The 25,514-nt window shown below is 44.1% G+C and overlaps 1 protein-coding gene across 3 annotated transcripts; it reads right to left on the reverse strand.

The window, feature by feature from the left end:
- Nucleotides 1-11,936, reverse strand: STEAP1 (STEAP family member 1). 3 transcript variants are annotated; one of them, XM_081163290.1, is made up of 6 exons: nt 11,590-11,936; nt 8,707-8,849; nt 8,363-8,469; nt 5,549-6,055; nt 3,799-3,963; nt 1-1,873 (listed from the first exon to the last, which is right to left on the reverse strand). In XM_081163290.1, the coding sequence occupies exons 3-6, from the start codon at nt 8,423-8,425 to the stop codon at nt 1,616-1,618; spliced, it is 993 nt and encodes a 330-aa protein (XP_081019416.1). In that variant the 5' UTR covers nt 8,426-8,469; nt 8,707-8,849; nt 11,590-11,936; the 3' UTR covers nt 1-1,615. The 3 variants fall into 3 exon arrangements, with proteins under 3 accessions (XP_081019416.1, XP_081019415.1, XP_081019417.1); XM_081163289.1 differs by lacking the exon at nt 8,707-8,849 and having other exon boundaries at nt 11,590-11,935; XM_081163291.1 differs by lacking the exons at nt 8,707-8,849; nt 11,590-11,936 and adding an exon at nt 11,049-11,583.
- Nucleotides 11,937-25,514: the final 13,578 nt, after the last annotated feature.

A 25,514-nucleotide genomic window follows, 5' to 3' on the forward strand; every position in this document is an offset into this window, starting at 1 on the left:
TTTGTTTTATATAAAACTGCTGGAGTATGGAAATTTTATTGTTTTAAATACAGTAAATGTGAAAAAACACACATTTTCTACAAGTATAGCTGAATTCTTATTTACAGTACTCAGTTTACAACATAATTTTAAGAAATGCAGAATAGAGGCAAGAGTCTCAAAATGAAACAATTCTTTGGAATCCAAATTACTGTTGGCGAAGGGCTCAATCCCCACCTCACTATGGAAAAGTGTCTTCGAAAAAAATCAAATTGCAAAACATATTCCAGGCCAATCCATGTCAAATACTCTTTAATATACATATTAGTTTTTATAGAAGTGAAATAAAACAATTTATGTGGTTAATCAGCTCTCTCTCAACACTGTAATCTGCATTCACCCAAGAAAGTTGAGTCACAGAAGTCCAGGACGAAAAAAAGGATACGTGTGGGAATCAGCCTTCCCATGAGTGGGTTCCATTCAAGGAATTCTCTTGCCAGTGAAGAGGAATTTCTGCAAAATCCTCCTTCACCATCAGCCTGAAAAAAGCTGCTCCAGAGGGTTAGGAACCTCCTGAAACAGCAAGGGAAGTGATGCAGGAGACTGCAGCAGAAAAACAGCAGGAATTTCCACTGCATAGGAATCCCTCCTGTGAATGGAAGAAGCCCAGTATCCAGCCCCTAGTATTTTGGAGTTTACTGGCACAAAAATGTGATTGCAAGTAGCTCAGGTGAATTTAAAAGAAGAATTCTAAAAATCCATGGAACCCTCTTTCATCAGCTGTCAGAAATGATAGCTAAACACAACTCTCCTTGGATTGAAGCAATATACTCTTAAGACCAGATGTTGGGGAAGAAGGTTATCCTGCATGTTGCAGAGCAGTATATGCAAGACTGCATGGATCCTGGTCTAAACCCAGCAAGGCCTTCTTATGTTCTTAAGGCTGAGCTTGGTTTGCTACCAAGGTTCTGTGGTGTTTAAATTATTAAGTAATCTGGGTGCATCCCATGATCTAGATATGCATTTGGATCTCATTAAGCACAGGAGAGCTCATTAGGTTAATAATAAAGATATGATCTCTGGGCACAAAAGCATGTACATACTGATCTACTCCAGCCACTGAAATGAATTGAGAAGCTGTTTCCCGCAAGGCAGCTCTGTGTTTGCATTTTAAAGTGTTATGCATTATTTTTTGTATTGCATTTTTTAAAAAAGATTTGATGTAAATATAAACACTGTTGTGATAACAGTTGTGTTATTATTCCAGTTTCCTTGAAAAGAAGGTTGTCATTGCTGTACTTGTATTGAAAAATCTTCAGTATTTTTAATGTGAAGTTCACATATGGGGCACCTGAGATTTTAATTTCCACATGCATACTTTAGCCTAAGCTCACGTAAACTTGTAATGTTAAGTAAATTTTCAGAAAACTACCTATAGTGAAGTAAGATATTTTAAAATCCATCAGTAGAAAAAGAACAAACAAAAAAACTTTTAACCGATGCAACCCAGAAGTAAGCCTCACTGAACTCAGTGCAGGTTACTCTATGTAAAAATAAAGATGACCGTTTCCTTATGGTCTTTTTTTTAAAAAAAACCACCTGAATATTGCCAGCAAAGTACATGCACATTTAAAATCTACAGTCTGGAAGTTATCTCTGTCCTACTTGCCAGAGCATTAGCATCATAGCCAGATCTGATCTTCTCTAGTCTCTTCCTAAGGCATGGCAAAAGCAGGATACCTTTACAAGTCAGAACCACAATTGGAAGAATGACTGCCATCATAAAAGTAGGGGGAGTATACCATATAAACTGGCCTATGTCAATCCACTTATTCCATGCAAACACTAATGCATGAATGGTGCACAGCAGCAAAGCTAAATGTCCCATCTTGCTCTAGAAAGAAAGAAAGAAAGAAAGAAAGAAAGAAAGAAAGAAAGAAAACAATAGGTTAACCTTTAAAAATGAAAGGAAATTAAAACAAACTATAATACACACTGCTGCATATTCAGGGTTTCCATCAGACAGGTGGGGGGTATCTTCCTGTGTGCATTCATCAACAGCTTTCCATGCACATAATATGCAGCCATGGAGATAAATGTCATCTGCTGATTGCTGCAGATAAAAGCAGTTGCTACAGCACAAGAATTAGTTCAAAAGGCGACAACCCTTGTTATTTTAAAACACCGAATGCTTAATTAAGATTCTGTGCAATTGTTGAAGAATGCTCCTTGTTGTTTTTGCTGCATGTTCAGTCCTATGCCAAAACATTATCTACCTTATATTTATATCCCCACCTTTCTTTGCTCATGGAACCCAAGGAGACAAACGTGGGGTTTCCAGGCAGTCACCCATCCAGAATCTGACCAGGACCAAATCTGCTTAGCTTCAGCAAGGTGGCTGCCTCATGTGCTAAGAACACTGAACTTCTAAGACAGGGGTCAGCAAACCTTTTCAGCAGGGGGCTGGTCCACTGTCTCTCAGACCTTGTGGGGGGCAGGACTATATTATTTTTTTTGGGGGGGGGAATGAACTAATTCCTATGCCCCACAAATAACCCAGAGATACATTTTAAATAAAAGGACACATTCTACTCATGTAAAAACACGCTGATTCCCAGACTGTCCGTGGGGCGGATTTAGAAGGCGATTGGGCCGGATCTGGCCCCAGGGCCCTAGTTTGCCTACCCACGTTCTAAGACTTACCGTATTTTTCGCCCTATAGGACACACTTTTTCCCCTCCAAAAATGAAGGGGAAATCTGGGTGCGTCCTATGGGGCGAATGCAGGCTTTCGCTGAAGCTTGGAGAGCGAGAGGGGTTGGTGCGCACCGACCCCTCTCGCTCTCCAGGCTTCAGGAAGACATCCGCAGCCTAGACAGCCCTGCGGGAGTTCCCGCAGGGATGTCTAGGCTGCGGATAGCAGCCTGCTTCCCGGAGCACCGGGCGCCCTGAAAGCAGAGCGCCCGGCGCTTCGGGAACACATCCGCAGCCTAGGCAGCCCTGCGGGAGGTCCCCGCAGGGCTCCCCACGCTGCGGATAGCAGCCTGCTGCCCGGCGCGAGGGGCGCCCTGAAGCAGAGCGCCCCTCGCGCCGGGCAGACATCCGCAGTGTGGGGAGCCCTGCAGGGACTAAAACATTCCACCCACTTCTAAAAGGCCTGGTTATAGGGGAAATCTCTTGCGTGGTGCCTAAATTTAATAGATAAAGAGAAGCGTGCCACCCACATTCTATAGCAGAAGAGTTGAGATATTTGGTCTGTATCTTGACTAGCTCTCCCTTTGTTTCCAATGCAAGCTGTGCCAAATTTCCTTCTACTGGCCCTGGTGGGTTCAGCACTGCTCTTTGCATATACAAAATGGGAGCAGGGAAATTATTTGCAAGTGTCCCAGTTTGCTGCATCAACCAACAGATTGAAGTGAATCCTTAGAAGCTGATTTACATATGGAGAAGGCTCCATATGCTGCATGGGCAAGAATCTGTGGCACTCCAGATATTGTTGAATCCCCAACACCCATCAACCCTATTCAACATGGCCAATGGCCAGGGATGGTGAGGGTAGTAGTCCAGCAATATCTGGTCACACAAACTCTTTCATGCAAGGATCCATCTTTGGCTCTAATCAGTTTCCATCTGGTGGTATGGGAATATGATTGCATCAGCAGCTATTTGTAAATGTCCAGTGTCGGATTAGGGAACACTCCCCCCCCTTTTCAGATCTTCTCAATTGGCAATACCAGAGAGTGAACCTCAAATCTATCACAAAGAGTATGTGTTTTACCACTGAGCCATGAACAATCTATGCCGTTTTGTTTATGTGTACCTGGATATAATGAAACTCTCTCCAGGTCAGCGAGTGGCTGACAGATGGAATTGACGTTACTGCCAATACAGCCAGCAGAGCAAGCCCCAAAATTCCTAGAGACACATAAATCTCCATTCTCCAGACATCGTGTTCAATCCAGGCATCTTCCTTTTTCTGCTTCACCTGTGGACAGAACACTACACTTTAAGAAGTGTTAGAATGACAACACAAGTACACTTAAGATTCCATGGTGAGACCCCAGTAAGAACCACACTGTATAGAGATTAATTTTATTTTTTTTGCAATTGCAGCTATCATGGGAATAACAGTGGGATTAAAAAATAAATAAAAATACCCAGTTGGCACTAAAGTTTCCCCATCCAAGCCTGTATGCATTTCATGGATGGGATGAAAGTATCCAGGTGTGTGAACCAGCCTGTATCTTGTATAGATCATTGTCAGCTAACTAAAATGCTGCACAAAACAGGATACGCTGGGATTCTGTTGATATTTTCTGTTCACCTGTGCATGCTACAAATTAGAGCATGGTCCCATTTCAGATCTTTAACTGCAGCATTGTTTATACTGATGTCCCCCAAAAAAGTGCCATCAGCCTTAACCATAGGAAAGTCAATTAGATGGAGAAGTATTTACTTCAGCAAAGTTTTGACCCCCAAGGAGACTTGTTCCAATTCCTTTTTAACTTGTTTTTCCCAGCAGGACTGCATTATTTGCTGACAAACAGAATTCCATCTAAAAGCTAAACACAACCTTTGGCAAACTGTAACAAGAGGTAAGCAGCACCAAGAAGCAGTATTTTAAGCAGGTAATCAGTAGGCTTACTTGGCAAGTTTTTTCGCTCTGCCAGAGCAGCCAATGAGTCTAGATGTTTTCAAATAACCTGCATAATTGGCCTATATACAGAAATGAGCTGCCGTGATTTCAGTATTTACAGTTAGATCTAAGGTGTTGAGGTGCAAAGGAGGTCTGGGATCTGGAAACTTTCAACAGCAGGCGCAGGTTCTCTCACCTTGACAACTGCATATGCCAAAATTCTCTGGAAGGCATAATTTATACGAGGAGAAGCCAACACAGGGCTCTACAGATGTTGTCAGACTGCAGCTCTCCCAATCCCTGACCATGCTGGCTGGGGCTAAAGGGAATTAAGGAGCAACATCTGGAAAGCACCACATTGGCTATCCCTACCGTTTTATTATTTTTGGCTATAGACATGGATAAATCAGATATCTGTGATTTTAAAAAATAATAATAATGAGGACTTAAAATAAAAAGTCAGGTAAGCAGTAGCTATCAAAACATCCTGTGTTAATGATTTCCAGACATTATTCATACTGTGGGGAATTGTATTTCTTCTTCTTCTTCTTCTTCTTCTGGACCATCTGATAATTAGTTCCATTGAATGAACCTGGGTACAAATGTTTTAGGAAATAAATCTTTGTATTTGTTCTCTCCGCTTTATTTGTAAGTTTATAAACTTTAACTATGTCAGCCCTCACCTTGGTGTTTCCAACTCACAATTTCTAATCATTTAAAGGTGCAATCCTATACCCACTTACCTAGGATTAATCCCCATTGAACTCAATGGGACTTAATTCAGTATAGGATTGCAGTCTGTTACACATTTGTATAAGGCCATCATTCTACAATATTCATGATAGGACTGGGAGACCCACACAGCATTCCAGATGCCAGCACACCATCAGCTTAAACCGATTTAATGGCATTATGACAAAACAAAATGGCGTACCTGTTGATATGCCCAGTTCAAGAGTTTGTATCTGTAGGATCTCCTCATTGGATAGCACAAGCTATAGCAGGCATGTAACGAGGCAAAGAAGAAGCTAAGAAGTCCAAACTGTTTCCTCGATAGCATCCATCTGTCCAACCATTGTGGAAAACGTCTATACTTGGTTCCATAGTGGAACTGGAAACCTGCAGCCAGTACTCCTGGTAAATAAACCAGAGCCAGCAGGGTAATCGAAACCACTGGTAAGACTTTGTTTATGACCAGGATTGGGATTTTATAAAATGCATTTCCTTGATTAGTTACAAGGGGATGGATGACGTCCCTTAGGAAAGTGTAGATAAAGGTTAACAAGGACAGTACCAATGCTGTCTTCACCGGCAAATGCCATTTAGGGAAAAGGTCGTGTTCGCAGTGCTTACTGGGAGGACAGTCAAACTCATCAATACAGATTCTTTTATGAACATGGGGGAGAGCATCTGGTGTGCCAACCACTTGTAAATCCACCACCTGAAAAGGAGAAAATACGATACATAAACCTAAGAGGTATTTAAGAGTACTTTATCCATATTGGTAGATTCCTTGCTGACCTTCATGGACTCATATATACTCTTATCTGAAACTGTTCTAATTGTGCACGAGGTTTTAGGATGCAAAATGTAACTAAAATATCAATAATGAACAGAAGCAACTTAAGGCTGGTTCCATTGCAGAGCCATGATTTTCACTGATGATTTTTAGGCACCAAGGTTTATTCCCAGAAGGGAGCCACCTCCACAGATTACATTTCTTCATCAACCCTTTGTGAAGAGGTGGGAAGGAAATGCAATTCAAAACATGTAAATGGGAACGGAATGTAATCTCTAGTCTTTACAACACATTTATTCTTGTGTGAAATACAAAAAGGCACAGTAATGCCGTTTTCATCTCCTGGACCATTGCAGATCCCTTGATCTGTGGTTTGGAGGTGGATATATCAGCAAAAAGAGAGGAGTAGGGTTGCTATATCTATACAGGCAGGGCTTCCATACCGGGATGTATTTCACAGCAGGTGCTGCTTCCGTCAAGGTATAACTGAAATCATGAGAAAAAGCTGTGCCTGCTCAAATTCGCTCTTCTACATGATGATAGAGATAGTTCTTTCCATTACCAATTTTCAAAGCAGCAGCCATGTTAGTTTGCCCTAGCAAAATCAAAGGAGAGAGCCTTGGGGCACCCTAAAGGCTAGCAAATTTGATTATGGCATAAACCTCTGTTGCTAGAGCACAGTTCATGAGGTACACCAAGTGGGAAATTCAGTTGCAAAGTGTGGCATACACATACCGAGGGACAAGAAGATCTCTCTCTCTCTCTCTCTATATATATATATATGTTGAGAGTAGAGCTTGTGACAATTCTATTACAGTTTAGAGTCATGTGAAATGTTGTTTACACATTACCAACTACTCAGCATTAGGAAGGGCAATTTACTGGGCTGCCTTGGCACCTAAGCGTTTGTCCTTGCTAAAGCTGTTCTCTTGAAGCTTATATGACTATATGTCTCCGTTTCATTTTCCTAGCACTTTCCCTACACTTGGGAAATTCAGATGAATGACAAGTAAGGTCAGATTCCAACTCTAAGGTAACAGAAGATATAGTCAAGTTCCTTGCTGTGGTCATCAAAACTAGATCACAATTATTAAATGTCACATGTTTTGAGTTGAAATTTCTGTATTTTTAGCAATTTTAATTTTAGCGATTTTAATTGTTTACAGATTGAGGCTGCAATCGTAACCCTTTAAATTCCATAGGATTTACTTTTGAGTAGGCATGAATTGGATTGCGCTGTTATGCTCCCATTTTAAAAAGGTACCATTTGTCTCCATGTCTCATTTTGTTTTGCTGTGGTTGTCCTGAAAACCCTACACTGCTTATGGTCTGTAAATAATTTTGCACTATTTGCAAGGGCCTGAAATACTTTCCCATACTTTTCTGGGGAGGCTGCAGATAAAGAGCCTGGGGAGTAAAAGCTCTTTGAATCTGGCAGGCCAGAGCACCAGAAGGATTAAGTGGGTCATTATGTCCCCTTGCCTAAGGCCAACCTAGCATGTGTAACATACCGTATTTTTCGCCCCATAGGACGCACCGCCCCATAGGACGCACCTAGTTTTTTTGGGGGGGGGGGAATAAAGAAAAAAAATTGTATTTCCCCCCCCAGGTGCGGGGCTGGCGCGGGGGAAGCCCGAGCTTCCCCTGACCCCAGCCCCCAGAACAGGCTGCTGCCTGCAAGCCTTGCTAGCCCGGCGCGCAAAGCTTGCCGACATCTGCCCGAAGCATGCAGCTCGCCCCGTGCTTCGGGATGCAGGCTGCTGCACGCAAGGCTTGCCGACATCTGCCCGAAGCACGGGGCGGGCTCCGCAGCTCGCCTCGTGCTTTGGGCTGCAGGCTGCTGCCCGCAAGCCTTGCGCGCCCGGTGGGACCTCCCGCTGGGCGCGCAAGGCTTGCAGATAGCTTCCTGAAGCCTGGAGAGCGAGAGGGGTCGGTGCGCACCGACGCCTGGAGAGCGAGAGGGGTCGGTGCGCACCGACGCCTGGAGAGCGAGAGGGGTCGGTGCGCACCGACGCCTGGAGAGCGAGAGGGGTCGGTGCGCACCGACGCCTGGAGAGCGAGAGGGGTCGGTGCGCACCGACGCCTCTCGCTCTCCAGGCTTCAGCGAAAGCCTGCATTCGCCCCATAGGACACACACACACATTTCTCCTTCATTTTGGAGGGGAAAAAGTGCGTCCTATAGGGCGAAAAATACGGTAAATATACAAACACACACACAATAAAGATTACCAAATTGTTGAAATTCTCCCAAGTTCTTTCAGGATTCATTTTCTGATCTTCATTCTGTTCCATGTTCTTGACCAATGACTGTCCTGAGCCCTAAGGCAAGAGGATCTCTGCAAGACAATTTTCACATGGTCCATTTATTTGTATCATGCTATGAGTATGCAGTTGGTACTTTAGAAATACACATAAGCAATCAAATGCACTGTCTTGAGTTAGCCTTGATGAACCTGGGGACTTTTATAGATTTTGTCTTGTCACACAAATCTGAGAATTAAAAGTACACAAGTTTTATAAGTGAAATGATCTGAATTCTACACAAGTATTTTTGAGACACAACAATGAGTCACATGATCTTTAAGCTGTTTCATGAACAGCCCCCTTCACAAACACCCGAACTGCGGCTCCAAAAGCTGTAGGGTTCTTAACATCTTCAATCTACTTCTTATTATTACTTGGGTTTAATTTTCTGCATGAATCACATATGGCAGGGCTAAACAAATGAGCATGAGCTGATGGAATCCTCTTTTTTTCCCACAACTCCAGAAGAGAGAATAAAGGTTTGAAAATAAAAGAAAATATTTCTTGCTTCTATTGTACTTGAAGGGAGCAGACTTTACCAAGGTGACAAGAGAAACAAAGGAATGAAATAGAATCTCCACTCGAAGGTATCTGCTAGTCTTGGCCTATCTTCCTCGTATGAGCATGATTAAAAAAAAAGGGGGGGGAGAGAGAGAGATTTCTGTGTAACCCAGATTACAGCTATCATAAAAGACCAAGAGGCATGATGCCAGGGTCTATATTTTGTAAAACAAACCCAGACAGCTTAAGCAAGCGGTATCTTCAGGCTGGTGTACCAGACACTTTACAGAAGTGTCAACATCATGATCTTGCCTCACTCTACGCAGATGTTAACAGGCAAAAAAATGTTGCTAGGAATAAAGTCAGTTTCAAAAACTCTCTTGGTAGCTGTTTAAGGCTGTTGAGTAAAGCAATTAAAGAAACTCTGTTCACTATAGAAAATGACCAAAACAAGAATCTGCAGTGAGGTTAAAGCACAGTTCCTTGGTGTCACAGTTGTTTTACACAGCCCCGGGACAGTGGCAGAGGAAGGGGGTGCAGTGGCGGAGGAAGGGGGTTCACCCCCGGGGTGCCATCCCTGAGGGGGGTTGACATTGCAGTGCCGCCCCCACCAGGGACGCTCGCTGCGTGGGCGGCGCCCTCTGGGTGCGGGTGCCGGAGCAGCTAGCTCCGCCTCTGCCCCAGCACCCTTGATCAGGAAGTGAACATGTACAGGGCTAGAAACCTCTGACTTTCCCAAATGAGATTCTTACCTTTTTCAAGCTATGGTATATCATCTGCCCTGCCCACATTTGCCTTTGGCCATGCCTACTTTCCCCTCTAACCTTTCCCACCACCGGAATGCAGACACTGGAAGTCTGCCCACAAGGAAACATGGCTCCTGCCAGTTGGGGGGGGGGGGTTGAATCCTCTGCCCCCGCCTTATGGCCCAGGACCAGAGTATCTTAAGAACTGCATCTACCTGTACAAGTCTGTCCAAAAGTCCAGACTGTCTACAGGTGCCCTGCTCTAGGTACCATGGTTATTTGAAGTACTGCAGGTGAGCATGTTACACAAGGCCTTTGGGGCAATGGTGCCACAGGACATGGGAATGCCCTGCCAAAGGAAGTCTGTCCATCCCCACTATTCAACAAGCAGCAGACATACTATTTTCCAATATGCTTTTTCTCATGCTGCCTTTAACTGTATCTCCTCTCGCCCCTTGGCTGTTTCCTTCCTCTCTACTATTCCTCAACAGTAGAAGCTATTCCCTCCTCTCCTCCTGCTGATGCAGCAAAAGGACTGCTCTAGGCAACCACCAAGACTTGTCTAGCAATAAGCCTGGCTTTGCTCATATGCCAAGAGTGATGTTGTAACATAAATATCTATGTGGAGAGCCAGTGTGGTGTAGTGGTTAAGAGTGGTAGACTCATAATCTGGGGAACCAGGTTCGTATCTCCGCTCCTCCACATGCAGCTGCTGGGTGACCTTGGGCTAGTCACACTTCTCTGAAGTCTCTCAGCCCCAGAGTGTTTGTTGTGGGGGAGGAAGGGAAAGGAAAATGTTAGCCGCTTTGAGACTCCTTCGGGTAGTGATAAAGTGGGATATCAAATCCAAACTCTTCTTCTCTTCTATGTGCTCATAGCAAGCTCCAAGCACTGATTCTTATGTAGTCGGAAAGACACATCCAAGCACAAAATGGAGGTACACCGTGGTAGACTTCGAGACACCCCAGGGTTGCAATAAATGGGGGTACTTTTAAGAACTGGGGGTAACCAAAACAGTCGTTGAGGATTTTTTGTGTTCAGTGGCTAGAGAACATCTGAGCATCTGTTGGGAGCTGGGAGCAGAAATCATGACAAAGATGGGCTGGAATGGAGTGTCCTCGAAAAGGGTATATAGCTAGTTGGCTGGCACCCTGATCAAAAGCACTCCAAACCACCAAGGTTTTTAGCTGGGGCAATCAGAATAAGATCCACTATTTGACTATTGATTCAAGACTCTAAAATGTATTTTATATAATTGACTTTTTATTTCTATTCTTTGTATATCGTATTGTTGTTTTATTGCTATGGCCGATAGCTGACGCAAATAAAGTGTCATTCATTCACTCACTCACTCACTCACTCACTCCGAACCATGACGTTTCGTGGCAGGTCCCGTTGAGCACAATTACTTTTGCTTTCTTGGCAGACCCTGTAGAAGCCGCTGTGATTTAAAGCCTGCCCTGCAAAGCTTAACCCAATAAAGTTTTGGCCAGGAGGCGCGTGCTTCTCGTAGTCGTGTACAAAAGCAAAGACCTCTCCCCCAACCCCCTTTCGAGGATATGCTGTACCTTATGACGTACAGAAGAAGCCCGTCACTGCCCACCTATCGCCCCTTGTTGCCGTCACGGTTTCGTTTATTTATTAAGGCACTAATGGAATCTCGTTTGCACCGCGGGGTGGCGGGGAAACGAGCGGAAAAGAAGGGAAGGCTGCTGGAGGAGGCGAGAGCCGGCCGCGCTTGGAAAGCGGAGCTCGCTGTCCGGAGAGAGGGGCTCGGAATCTCACGGCGCCTTCCCGGGCTCCGCAAATATTTGGCTAGCCGGCCCGCCTCCCACTGACATCCCGCCCTCCCCCGGAGAAGGAGGGGTTGTTCCGAAAGCTCGGGGACTTCTCGGCGCTACTTACAACAACTTTTCTCCGTCTCGGGGCCCGGGGCGACGCGATGCCGAACTAGCACGGGGAGAGACCCAGACTAGCGGCTCCTCTGCGGAGCCCGCTCGACATGCAGCCGCCTACCCCGCCCTTGGCAGCCCCGCCTTCGGCATCTCTCCCTGCCTGGTCGGCTCCGCCTTTCCTTCGCCTCAGGAGCCGGCGGATCTTGCAGGGAGTCGCCGGCCAAAGTTGTGTTGTTTGCTTAAAGGGGGAGGGGGGCGAATCACTCTTGTAAACTGTTGCGCTTGGCGTAAAGATGTCGGCGTCCGCGCCGTCTGCATTTGGCAGCCAAGTGTCCGTAAGCCCCGCCCCGGCACACGACTCCAAGCACTTGCAACCCGCCCCCCGTCCTACTGTGAAATAGTATGAACAGGCTGCAGTCGCATTTGCTCATTTTGCTGGGAGTGAGTCCCATGCAGCAGAATGGGTTTATTTCTAGGTAGTTACTCATAGGATCGCGCTGCTGCTGTCGCGCGTCGTGCTGCACGTAGGCGCAAGAAGTCTGTACTAATCGCAGGGTCGTAGTTTTCAAGCCCCACCTCGGGCAAAAAAAGCCTGCATTCCAGGGGGTTGGACTAGAACACTAGGTGATATATGTGGTCCCTTCCAGCTTCACAATGTGGACACGTTTGTAGCCTACACTTTCCTAGACTAGTCAGCATATAGCAGTGGCGTAGCGTGGGTTGTCAGCACCCGGGGCAAGGCAAGTAATTTGCGCCCCCTAACCCGTGGATTTGCGCCCCCTAACCCTAACCCCCAGATGTTGCGCCTGGTGCGGCCGGCCCCCCCTGCACCCCCCACGCTACGCCACTGGCATATAGGATCACCAGTGAGCGGATTACCAGCACACCACACAGTTATGGTTTACTCCCACAGTATCTTGGGAACTGTAGTTTAAGGCTGCTGGGAATTGTAGTTTAGTGAGGGGTAAACTACAATTCCTAGGATTCTGTGGGAAATCACGTACACCAAACTTTTCATGGTGACATGCTTTTTAGATGTGTCATTTCATGACACAGTAATTTAGTTTTACTAGCAAACCGGAGGTTGAACTAACCCTTTTCCAGCCACAGGAGGAGCACGGGGAGCGTTCACACCACACACACACACATATATACATATGGGGTATGTGTGACCCCAGATGGTGATAAATGGGGCCAGCAAAGCAGGGCCTCTGGGGAACAAGATCCAGTGTGGTGTAGTAGTTAGACCTGGGAGACTAGGCTTCAAATCCTCACTGGGCTGTGAAGCTCACTGGCTGACTTTGGGCCAGCCACTGCCTCAACATACCCTACCTTACAGGGTTGTTGTTGGGATTAAATGAGAGAGGGAGAGCCATGTATTCCACCACTAGCTTCTTGGAGAATGACGCCAACAAATAAACACAAGGGAAATACCTACTTACTTGTGAGGTTTGCAGAATGAAAATAAAAACAAACACCAACTCTGAAAAGAGGCAAAACCTCCAGGAAACAACAATGAAGACTTGAGTCTTGTGGACCCAAATAGTGAGCTAGAATACTATAGAATCAGAACTCTTTTCAGCCCCATGTGGACTTTCGGGGGGGGGGGGTTGGGGAAAAGAAAAAACAATACAATAAAGGCATGGCCAAAGGGAGGGTGATGCCCACAGCAGCAATGGTACATTGTGGAGCAACGAATCATAGAATTGTAGAGTTGGAAGGGACCACGAGGGTCATCTAGTCTAACCCTATGCAATGCAGGAATCTTTTGCCCAATGTGGGGCTCAAGCCCACAACCAGGTGATTAAGAGTCTCATGCTCTATCAGCTGAACTATCCCAGACTTCCTGTTCACTAGGCCTGTTGTGGAAGTTGGAAAGAATGGGTAATTCTGTGGAGAAAGATGACTGTTTGCTCTTCCTACCATCTGTGCCACGACCTGCTGACTTAGCATTACTTTGAAAAATAAAAATAAGCAGATTGGGTTATTTATCTACTAGTCATCCTTGCAGAGAGCCAGGGTGACAAAATTTTCCACAAAATTAATGCCTATCTTGCTTGATCAAGTGTTGTTGTTTGTTGTTGTTCTTTTGTCTTTGAAGACTTAAAAGAATTTGAGACTTTCTAGTTGTGTGTAGATAAATATAGTGAGTTGATATTTGTTTGTCTGTTGATGGAGCTTAGTCAAAGGGCAGTTCAAAATATGAATAAAATACATCTCCACCTCAATACAAGAAAAATGAAGACTGGCCAGGGAATCATATTTGCTGAAGCAACTGAATTCAGAGAGAGAGAAGAGGCTCTAACCCACAAACCTGTGAGTGAAGTAAAGCCATTAATCTTTAAGGTGCCACAAGGCACCTTAAAAGGAGTTGCCCCCTCTTGTGTTTTGGATCACATGCCAGTTTGTCCTCAGGGTCGCCAATCTATTTTAAACCAGTGGCAAACTGCAATGGTCTCCAGTTACAAAAAGGCGGCTGTGGGGTGTGGCATAGCACAAAATGGCCGCCACAAATACAAGGATTGAAAAAGGCGACTGGAACACAAAAGGGTGTTGGTGTGCTCCACCCACCCCCACATCATAAATGGAAAGAAGGCACCCAAATCAGCCACCGCTGCATTCACAGAGAGCAGTCGTTTATGCCTCTATTGAGAAGGAAGGGTGGGTGTCCAAACCAATGAAATGTGGGCATGTTTAAGGATGTGTGTTCAACGTGGAAGAGGCTGAGCCAGTGCAAACAGGAACTGATCAGGAAGAACGGGCTCTTGTGGATTTTTGAGGGGACATTTCCTGAGATCTTTTGTGGCGCCCCAAAGGCACCGTGTTGGTGACCTCTGCCTCAGGTGTATATTGGGTCAGCTTGCCACTCCATACACTGTGTAGTAGACAGATTATTCTGATAAAACAATTAAAAGGCAACAAAACTGAAATCCCTGTGCAAGCTTACCTGGGGAGTACGCCTTACTGAATTCAGTCACCCGGATGAAGAAATGCTCAGAGTGGAATGATGCGCAGGCAAACCATCTTTGCACAGAAGGGAAAAACTGCTGGCAAATTTGAAAGCATCTGGAAGGATGTAATGGCCAGGCCAGGCGCTTAGGGGAGCCAGGCCTCTGTAATACCGGCCGCTACCACCCTCTTAGGTTCTGCCTAGCTTTGAAGCTGAGGACGCTTGAAATTATGGGCTCTTGTGAGCAGGAAAGTATATTCCCAAAGTCTACTAACCAGACACTGCCACCTAGACTTTACCCTGTCATGTCCATGCAGCTCATTTTACCAATCTATAGGTGCATCAACATGGGACTTTATACGTAATGTGGATTCGAAGCAATGTGTACCCAGGGCTTTTTTTCAGCCGGAAATCCCTGGAACTGAGTACCGGCACCTCTCAGGTTATAAGAGAACAAGGAAGGCGTTCATGGTGAGTTCTGGCACCTCTTTTTCTAGAAAAAAATAGCATCGTACCTCATTCTTTAAATGGAGATAGACGGTGAAGAGTTCTCTAAGCAAAAGCACTAAAAGGATGTATGGAGGAAGATGAGATGTATAACACTTAAAAACCTTTGGTTCCTTGTCAGAGAAGTTGTAAACATCACTTTTATTTTTGGCAGGAGGTTTTAGGACTTTAAAAGGTGTAAGAGGCTTCTTTCTTCCCTCTGAGACACTCTGTGTGATAAGAAACACATCTTTCTGTCTGTGTGAGGGCTAGTACAGAAACTTAGGGATGGAGAATTATTTGGGCAGAAATATGGAGTTTTTCAGAGTGGGTGGGTGTGGATTTTTGTTACAAGGGCTTCCTATAGCTACAAACAAATTAATGGCCCTTTCAAATCTGAAGTGCTTCCCTCTCTCCCATACATCTTCCATCTTTATCTCAGATGTTTAAAACTGATACTGTGGGGTCTAGAATATATATTATAGATGTATGTGGGTCTGTATTTATTTTGATTTATGTTTATTTCCTTCCCCTTTCCTTTGTTTTGCTCAGCACTGATTTACAGCCTTGTTATTCCACTTTTGCTGTAAATGGGGATGGGGCAGGAAGAGGGGTTAATAACATGTTTCTCCCTGTATATCCTAGCTGTCACATCTTATCTGCCGATGCTGCAAGTTGCAATATTTTCATGACTTTTGAATGCTGATGGAGAAGTGTCTTATATATTAAAGCACAGAGAAATCAAAGGGATCGCATACGGCTTGTATATAGTATGAAAAGGGGGAAAAACATCAATAAATCTTTTTAAAATTACCGGAAGATAATATAAATAAACAAGTCAAAAATGTAAAACAAGCTACCTCAGTATCGTAATGGACTAAGGCTGTGTACACCAGGGGTCAGCGAACTTTTTCAGCAGGGCGCCGGTCCGCTGTCCCTCAGACCTTGTGTGGGGCTGGACTATATTTTGAAAAAAAATATGAACAAATTCCTATGCCTCATAAATAACCCAGATATGCATTTTAAATAAAAGCACAAATTCTACTCATGTAAAAACACCAGGCAGGCCCCACAAATAACCCAGAAATGCATTTTAAATAAAAGGACACTTTCTAATCATGTAAAAACACACTGATTCCCGGACTGCCCGCAGGCTGGATTTAGAAGGTGATTGGGCTGGATCCAGCCCTTGGGCCTTAGTTTGCCTACCCATGGTGTACACACTCCTGTTTACTCTGCATCTAGTACACGCCCCCTGCTGGTTAGGGAAGCGGTGTACACACACCATTAGCCACCCACAACCCATGTTTATCCTGCTGTTTCTTTCTTTTCTAATTAATTTTTATTGCTTTTCAAAAATTCTAATAAATTAACATCAAATTAATTCAAATTTAATACAAATTTAAAAGTTGACTTCCCACCCCACAACGTTGATGTTTCTCTTTCCTCCCTTGTTCGCTGCTCAATGTCACATCAATTTCCTAATTCCATTTCAATACTTAAAATATTTTTTATCCTGTTGTTTCTTATGACATACTATGTTTTGATGGGTTTCCTACCAAACCAGCTTCTGTTGGATTTGATAAAAAGAAGGACTTAGCTGTGTTTTAAGCTGGACAGCATGTAGATGGCCTAACTGGACCTTTGGTTGCAAATGCAATTTTCCCATCTGGTGCCACCACCAAGAGCCAATCTGAGTTGCTTAGCATGCAGCATTCACATGGTTAGCTTTCCACAGATGGCATTTCCATGGCCTGATTTTCCCAGTGGCCTTCTTCATGTGCCAGAGGCTTACGAGAACAGACTAAGAAGATTGCCAAATATATACAGTGGTACCTCTGGTTATGAACTTCTGGAGGTCCGTTCTTAACCTGAAACTGTTCTTAACCTGAGGTACCACTTTAGCTAATGGGGCCTCCCGCTGCCGCCATGCGATTTCTGTTCTCATCCGAAGGTAAAGTTCTTAACCCGAGGTACTACTTCCGGGTTAGTGGAGTCTGTAACCTGAAGTGTTTGTAACCCGAGGTGTTTGTAACCCGAGGTACCACTGTATTCCCTTTCAGTCCTCTCCGCTCACTTACAGGGCTGAGCAGCAATGCTAGACTTCCAGTGGTGGAGCCACTCCTGCTTATCAGAAGGGAGGGGGGTAGGAGTCAGGCAGTGGGGTGGTCAGGACTGCACAGATGTGCTACAGGGAATGCTGGCTTGACTTTGCTGGTGGACCCGTACATCCCTGACCTCCCCTACCACCTCACCCTTCTAAGCTTTGCAGCTACCATGAGGCTTGTGTTGCAGCTCTGTCCCAGTGGATAACATACCCTACAACATTACTCCGATGAAAATAGGGACACCTTACCCAGCAACAACAGCTGCAGCAGCAGCAGCAGCAGCAGCAGCAGCAACAACAACATTTATACCCCTCCCATCTGACTGGGTTGCCCTAGCCACTCTGGGTGGCTTGCAACGTATTTAAAAAAATAAACATTAACAGGGCTGCCTTCAGATGTCTTCTAAGGATGTATAGTTACTTATCTCCTTGGCATAGGGATTGCATAACTTCATACCCTCCAACATTTCTTTGATGAAAAGAGGGGCACCCTAAAGAAAAGCGGGACATTCCAGGATCAAATCAAGGGCATGTGAGAGGTTGTGGCTTCTGTGTGGAAAATGTGCAGATTCTCCACAACTCTCTTTTTACCACACTCAGGCATCTTAATTTTTTTTTTTTAAAAAAAATCAAATTGTAAGATTAAATAAAAGCATTATAGAACAGTGTGGTAATTTTGGTTGGCTTGATGAAGTATATGCTTCCGAGTCATCTGCCTTCAGATTAGTTCTATTATATATTTCATTGGACTACATAATGCTTACAGTGATAACATTTATTATGGATGACTAGTAATGACATTATTACTTGCACGTAGTGGCTGACATTTTAATCACTTGTAATTCTTCTGCAAGGAAACAATTATAGTAACCAAAACAGGCTAAATGCTAAAACAACCCAACCACTTAATTTGCTGTTTGTTTCTAGGAGCAAGGAAATTGGTATATTATTCATTGTTTAGGAAAACATTGTTTTGCAAAAACGTTTGAAGCTCCTAGGAATTTTCATGATCTGTTGAACAAATGATTGTCTAGAATAGCATGTCTGAAGCTGATTATTCCGTATTTGCTATTTATTATTCCTCCTACTTGTAAAGTTCCAGAAATGCAAAGCAGGGATAGAACTGACACCATATGATTAGGTGATTTGCCAGAGAAGAACAGCAAAATGGAAACAGAAAAAATAAACAGAAAGCTAAGACCCTGCAGCTTCTAAAATCACTTCACTTGGCATTTAATAATAATAATAATCTTAATTTTCATTTCTAATATTTCTCTCTCTAGGTTAGCTTTTAGCCATGGATGAACAGACTTCATGCATGCCAGATTTCCTTTTATTTTTCATTAGAATGCCACATCTACCACTCAGGGCCAGGCTGTTTGCATTCTGCTAACCTCTAGGTTGGATTACTGCAATGTCTTATACACGGGGCTGCCTCTGAAGATGATTTGGAAACTGCAGAAGGTGCAGAATTCAGTGGCCAGATTGCTTACTGGGGCAACACGGTCCAAACATATAACACAGAGCAGGTCAGAGAGATAGCTCAGACAGTAGAGTATGAGACTCCTAATCTCAGGGTCGTGGGTTTGAGCCCCATGTTGGCTGAAAGGTCCCTGCATTGCAGGGGATTGGACAAAATAACTCTTGCAGTCAGTGGCGTAGCGTGGGTTGTCAGCACCCGGGGCAAGGCAAGTAATTTGTGCCCCCTAACCCGTGGATTTGCGCCCCCTAACCCGTGGATTTGCGCCCCCTAACCCTAACCCCCAGATTTTGCGCCCGGTGCGGCCGGCCCCCCCTGCACCCCCCACGCTACGCCACTGCTTGCAGTCCCTTCCAACTCTACAATTCTAGCACAAATTCTGGCATGACTGCACAGACTACCAGCTGGCTTCTGGGTTCAATTCAAAGTGCTGGTTTTCTACTTTTAAAGTCTTATGTGGCTCAGGACCCAATACCTCAAGAACTGCTCCCACTTGTACCACCCCGGTCCCTGTGTCCGTAATCTGTGTGCCACTCTATAAGCCTAGAAGCACTGAAAAGGAAATGGCTTTGGTGGGCAGGTGCTCGGGGGCCGCAAGAGATTGCTTTTTCAAAATTGTCATTTGAAACCAGCCCAGGGGCAGCAAGTGGCCTCCAGGCTGGACTCTGGACATGCCTAACCTAAATGATAGCCTTCCATAATGGCTCTTTTGCTCTTGATTGCAGGCTCCTAGGCTGCTTTTCAGTAAGTTGTTGTGTCAAGGAAATCTGTAGATTAGCATTTTGCAGGAACATTTCCGTGCTTTGGGATCAGTTTTATTTCTGAGCTTGGTCAATTGTCCATTTTCTGCTGTGTGGAATTACCTCCCCCTTCCAACTTCTCCAAACACAGATATAAATTCTTCCTATATTATGTTTTTGTCATGTGACTGAATGACCTGAAGAAGCCCTACAGTGGACAAATAGCTATCAGTTTCTTATGGTCAAGCTTTTTTTCATAGAGACTCTACCAGCTTCAAAGCTGTCACCACAATGTTCAAAAATCACTGCAATTCAGTAGCAACAGTTACTGTAATGAAATAGCTCATAGTTAAGTCATCCAACAGTCTCTCTTTTCTCCCCTTCTGAACTATTGTGTGAAGCAAACAAAGAATATCTATCTATCTAACATCTATTTATGATATCTTAAAATTATTTCGCAATAGTGCATTTATTAAAAATTTACATGTCAGGCCAGCAGATGTCTATGTTGGCTTAGCAATGAAGAATTTTTCTGTCAGATTCCTGACAGTGTTGATACAGCCTTATTCTTTGTTGTGAAGCAGGATGCTTTTCTTTCTGTCAGCTCTACTACCCTTCTGTCCTCAGTGCACTGTCCCTTTCTGCTTGGTGAGAAGCAGGGCTGGCCCAGGGGCCCAAGACATTTTGCTGCCTAAAGCAAATGACAAGATGGCACCTCCTCTCATTGCATTTACAGCAGCTTAACTGGACAGGCAGTGGCATCTTATTTCAATGCTGGCAATGGGATAGTGCCCTTCAGTGGACCCAAGGGCAGCAGGCTAGCTGAGCATGACAGACCTGTGGCCCACTTAGCTATGATCTCAACAGAAGGGAGTGGTTGAGATGCATTGGGGAAGGAAGAGCTGGAAAGCTGCTTTAAAGCACCTGCTGCCCCATGCTATGGTCCTAGTCTGGATCTCCCCTCCCACTTCATCGCAGAGTAAGTTTGACCAGGAGCTTTGCACTCAACTTAATGTAAAGGTTGATTTTGGAACTTCCTCCTGTTGAGAGAGTGGGGGACCCTGTAAAGGCATCTGCTGGGGTAGCTCAGTTGGTAGAGCATGAGACTCTTAATCTCAGGTTTGCGGGTTTGAGCCCCATGTTAGGCAAAATATTTCTGCATTGCAGGGGCTTGGACTAGATGATTCTTGTGGTCCCTTACAACTGTATGATTCTATGATATTATAAAACATTTCCATGTCGAAAGACTCACAATTGTAAAATTAGAGTCCCTCCTATGTACTTCCTTGCTTTTTTTTTGTTGGGATCTTCTTCCACATGTTTATTTATGATACACATTTTTTTTTTTAAATAGCTGGAAAATATCCATACTGCCTATATTAAAGGTAATGGGTTTCAAAAAGATTTCAAAGCACTAGGTATTTCGTTATTATTTATTAGGAACCTTAGAGGCAACCCTTTTAAACCAATGGAACATTTAAAACAAATGAAAGCAGAATAATTTTCTTGAATGTTCTCTTTCTTTTGCAGTTAAAAAAACCTCCACTTTGTGGAAGTCCAGTTCTGCTGTATCTTACTGCACTTTTGCATTGGTCCGTAGTGTGAATGCTTTCCCCCAGAAATTAACCAGAAGGTGGCAGTCAAGAGACACAGAAAACCCATATCTATCTGCCTAGGCTGTGGGATTTTCACATACATAACGGAATGTAACCTTTTCTATATGGTCACTCTCTCCGTACTGTGTATGCAAGCACATGTCCATTGACCCCCATCAAAAATGCCATGCTTATTCCAATCAAAGATGTGGTATATTTCAAAACATGTTGCCAAGTAGGATACTACAGAAGGAAGATGAAAGGATCTGTGTTTTCTAACTAACTCATTATTCTGGAATGAGGGTTTGTAGGTAAGAGAATGTTTATGCAATCATAGCCAATTAACCAGCAAGAGAGCCTTGGGTGTCATTAAAAGGAACCAAAAGAAAAAGTGAAAGTACGGAATGCAAAGCTTCCCGCAAATGAAAGCCGTTGTAGCATGAATTCCTTTGCCTCAGGTGAACCGCTTCACCAATATTACAGTGGAATTATACTGTAAATGGGTTTCTCGCTCCGTTTCAGGGCAATGTGTCCCTCCCATTAACCAGCTCTTTTCAGTAGGATTGCTTAGAATCGTAGAATTGTAGAGTTGGGAGGGAAGCAGAGGAGCATCTAGTCCAACCCCCTGTGATGCAGCTGGCCCATACAGGGATCGAACCCATGACCTTGGCATTACCAGCACCACACTCTAGCCAACTGAGCCACCTCCAGGTGGCTTCCCTCCTTTATTTTATATTAAAGTGGGATATATTGCTAGGAGAGCCGGTGCGGTGTAGGGGTTAGAATACTGGACTCTAGTGCCTGGGAGACTAGATTCAAATCCCTGCTCGCTGGGTGACCTTGGGCCAGTCACTGTCTCTCAGCCGAACCTACCGGACAGGGTTGTTGTGAGGATGAAAAAGGGAGGAAGAGAACCCATATATGCCCCCTTGAACTCCATGGAGGAAAGGTAGACAACAAATGCAATAAATAAATATCTGCAGCACCTGACACATAACCAATAATCAGGGGATATGATTGGAAGAAAACTTCACTCGCCAAATTTGTGCATCAAGCACGTTAAAGGCACAGAAGCGTACATAGTAAATTGCTAGCAGCCTTATTTAGGAATGGTTATCCCTGGGCTAAATCAGAATTTCTAGTGTGGGATGCCCAGTTCTGTGGCAGCAGGAAAGGGGTGCAGCCAGTGCTGGAAGGAGCTGCTGTTTCTTGTCATTGCTACAAGATTATTTGAATCTGAACGGATGAGATGCAGACAGGGCAGAATGCAGAAGGTCTGTTGATGTTGCAAGGCCTAAACTCCTGAATTGGGGTGAAAGTCAAACCAACAGGAGCTGGAATATGTTTTGAACCAAGGCTTCCCTTAGGGAAGTCCCTCCACCATGAAAATATATTCCTCTTTAGGAAATTGCCCCCAGTATTAAACCTGCATTTCCTTATACTGTCTCATTGCTTCATAGTTCTATCATGAAGAACACAACAAAGCACAGGAAGATGTTTTATTCCGTCGATATGGCCAGATAGTTGAACGGTTTGTACCTGGTAATTTACATGGAATCAAATATGGCTGCATACACACTTTATTATTAAAAGATTTTCTTGGATAACAAAAGTACATACAGCACCAGTGTCTCTGTTTTTAAATCGCAGATTCCTTCATACAGGTCAGTTACATTCAGCGTGAGATATTAATCTTTTGGCAGCATGGGGTTGGGGGAAAGAGATATGGGGAGAGAGGTGGGGGGAAGATGGGGAAGAGATAGTAAACTTTAATTCTTTTACATAGTATGTGAGTGGAGTTTCAGCATCCCATAAATGTATAACTTATTTGTGTTGGTGGTGCGAGAGGCCAAAGTATACACCAGACGTTTGAAGCATACATCTTACCCCAAAGAGTTCTGGGAACTGTAGTTTACACCTCTCAGAGCTACAGTTCTCAGTACCCTTAAATCACAGTTCCCAGGATTCTTTGGAAGACATGTTCTTTAAATATATGGTATTTGTGCAGCCCTCTGTTGTGATAATGACTAGCCACTAAGTGTCCCCATCTCAGTGCTATGAAAACATAACGTTATCCAATACGTTTTACCCTACCTGACCATTAAGATCAGCCAGGGATGCCCTCCTTGTTGTGCCATCAGTGGTTTTGACTAGTCAGGTGCTGACAGGCGACAGGGCATTCTCAGTGGCAGCCCCCACTCCAGGCACCCCCAAACTCGGCCCTCCAGACATTTGGGACTACAACTCCCATCATCCCTAGCTAACAGGACCAGTGGTTAGGGGTGATGGGAATTGTAGTCCCAAAACATCTGGAGGGCCGAGTCTGGGGTTGCCTGGTCTAGACTATGGAATTTCCTCCTGATATCCATTCAGTTGCCCTCCACACAGGATACTTTGTAGCTCATTGTGAAAACTTCCTCTTTTCGCCACTCCTGTGGAGCGTAGAATTTGTCCTTTGTCCTTACTGCTGTTTTATTCTGCTTGTTCTGTATGTTTTTAAAGCCAAGTTTTCTGTTATTACTGAATTCTATTCCTATTATGTTGTATTTGTTAGCTTCACTGGGCTCCTTTCATGAAGAAGGGCAATGTATAAATTCATAGAAAATAAAAATAAAAATATCCTGAAGAGTTGTGGAGTGGATAATCCTCCACTGCCAATATGAGAACTCAGAGGCAATTTTGCAACTTTTCTGTTTTCAGTTAAATTATTTAACAAAGCCCATATTCTCTATATGACTCACTCTGGTCAAGCTGCTGGCTGAAGTTGAGGAACGAGGGAGATATTATCTGGATGAATCGCCTGCCTTTTGCTCTGTCTGAATGCAAAAGCCAAATTCCCCCAGCCCTCCTTTATATTTGTATTTTTCGCTCTATAAGACGCACCAGACCACAAGACGCACCTAGTTTTTGGAGGAGGAAAACAAGAAAAAAATTATTCTGAATCTCAGAAGCCAGAACAGCAAGAGGGATCGCTGCACAGTGAAAGCAGCAATCCCTCTTGCTGTTCTGGCTTCTGTTATAGCTGTGCAGCCTGCATTCGCTCCATAAGACGCACACACATTTCCCCTTACTTTTTAGGAGGGAAAAAGTGAGTCTTATAGAGCAAAAAATACGGTAATTCTGAATAGAAAACAACAACAGACTGCTTTATTTACAGGGTCCCCGCCCCCCCCCCCGTCTCGGTCAGACTTTGCATTGGTACAGGTTTTTCCCAAAACAACTCAAAGGGAGGAAAACAGTGTATAAGGGAGACCATGTACCATCTTCCACCCACCCTTTGGCAAAATGTTGGGAAACAGAACTGCATTTATTTTTTACAATAAGTTAGGGTGTGTACACACCAAAGCTCACTTAAAGGACATGGCTAGGAATCCTAGGAAGTGTAGTTTACCTTCCACAGAGCAATCTTAATGGACTACAGTTTATTTTAAAGTAAGAGTATAACAAAATCCATAAACAAGAACTTGTTAAAAATGCAGATAATTTTGATTAAGTCAGAACTCATATTCCTTTGATAACTGTGACCTAATTTTGATGGCTAAAGCAAAGAGCTTGGTAGTATTTTCTGTGATCTTAGGGGGTGGAATCTGCACTTAAAATTGAGATGTAAAAGTCATCTCAGATCCCCCAGTTGTAGTGAAAGTACCATGGAGATAAACTGGGATCTTATATCCCTATAAAAATTACAGGATGAGAACATGGGCTAATGCTTAGCCTTAGACTGATTCACTTCTACAAGGATAAGCTCTCAGGTGCCTTAGCACCTGTAAATCAGTGTTCTGTAAGTCATTTAGATCTTGCCTTTCAGGATACAATCAAGGCACTTTTAGCCTGCCTTCCCAGATTTCCTGGGATCCTTCCCACAGGGTACAGGGTTGTGGAATGGAGTTGCAGTAGCCAGCAGAATGCACTGGGCAGGGGGGCTGTTTTGAAGTTGCCTTGAGCTTTGAGCTTAAGATGAATGAGGAAAACAACTGAGTCTTTCTGTGTTACTAATTCCACTGTATGGACGTCACAGAAGCCTTCTTGCTGCTCCTGGATTTGGGAAGGTTACACAGGCAACACTTCATCCAATGAAGTACATCTATATACAGGCAACTCCCAATTCATGTGGGGGTTACGTTCCAAGGCACTGCACATTTAAGTGAAATCGTGTATATTTGTAACACCATTGAAAAATCCTGCAAACACTGTTCTGCCCCTTTTAGTGACATATTTGTAACATTTTTGGGTCAGTTCTGGGTTTGGTGCAATGCACACATGTGTTGTCGAGCATGCCTTGAACATGCGTAAATGGGGTGTTGCCTGTACGCACTTAACATCATACTTGGTTTATATGTTACATTTACATCCCATTTTTCTTCCAAGGAAATACATTGCAAACTTTATTTCCTTACCCGTTTTATCCCCCACAACAAACTTGTGAGGTAGGTTAGACTGAGAGATAACAATTGCCCAGTGTCAGCCAGTAAAATTTATGACTAAGTAGGGAGTTGATTGTCAGTCTCCCCGGTCCTAATCCAATACTCTGATGCAGGCCTCTGCATCCTGGCAACCTCCAGATATTTTTTGGACTA

This window comes from Podarcis bocagei, assembly GCF_964188305.1.
Source record: "Podarcis bocagei genome assembly, chromosome: 12".
Classification (NCBI taxonomy): Eukaryota; Metazoa; Chordata; class Lepidosauria; order Squamata; family Lacertidae; genus Podarcis; species Podarcis bocagei.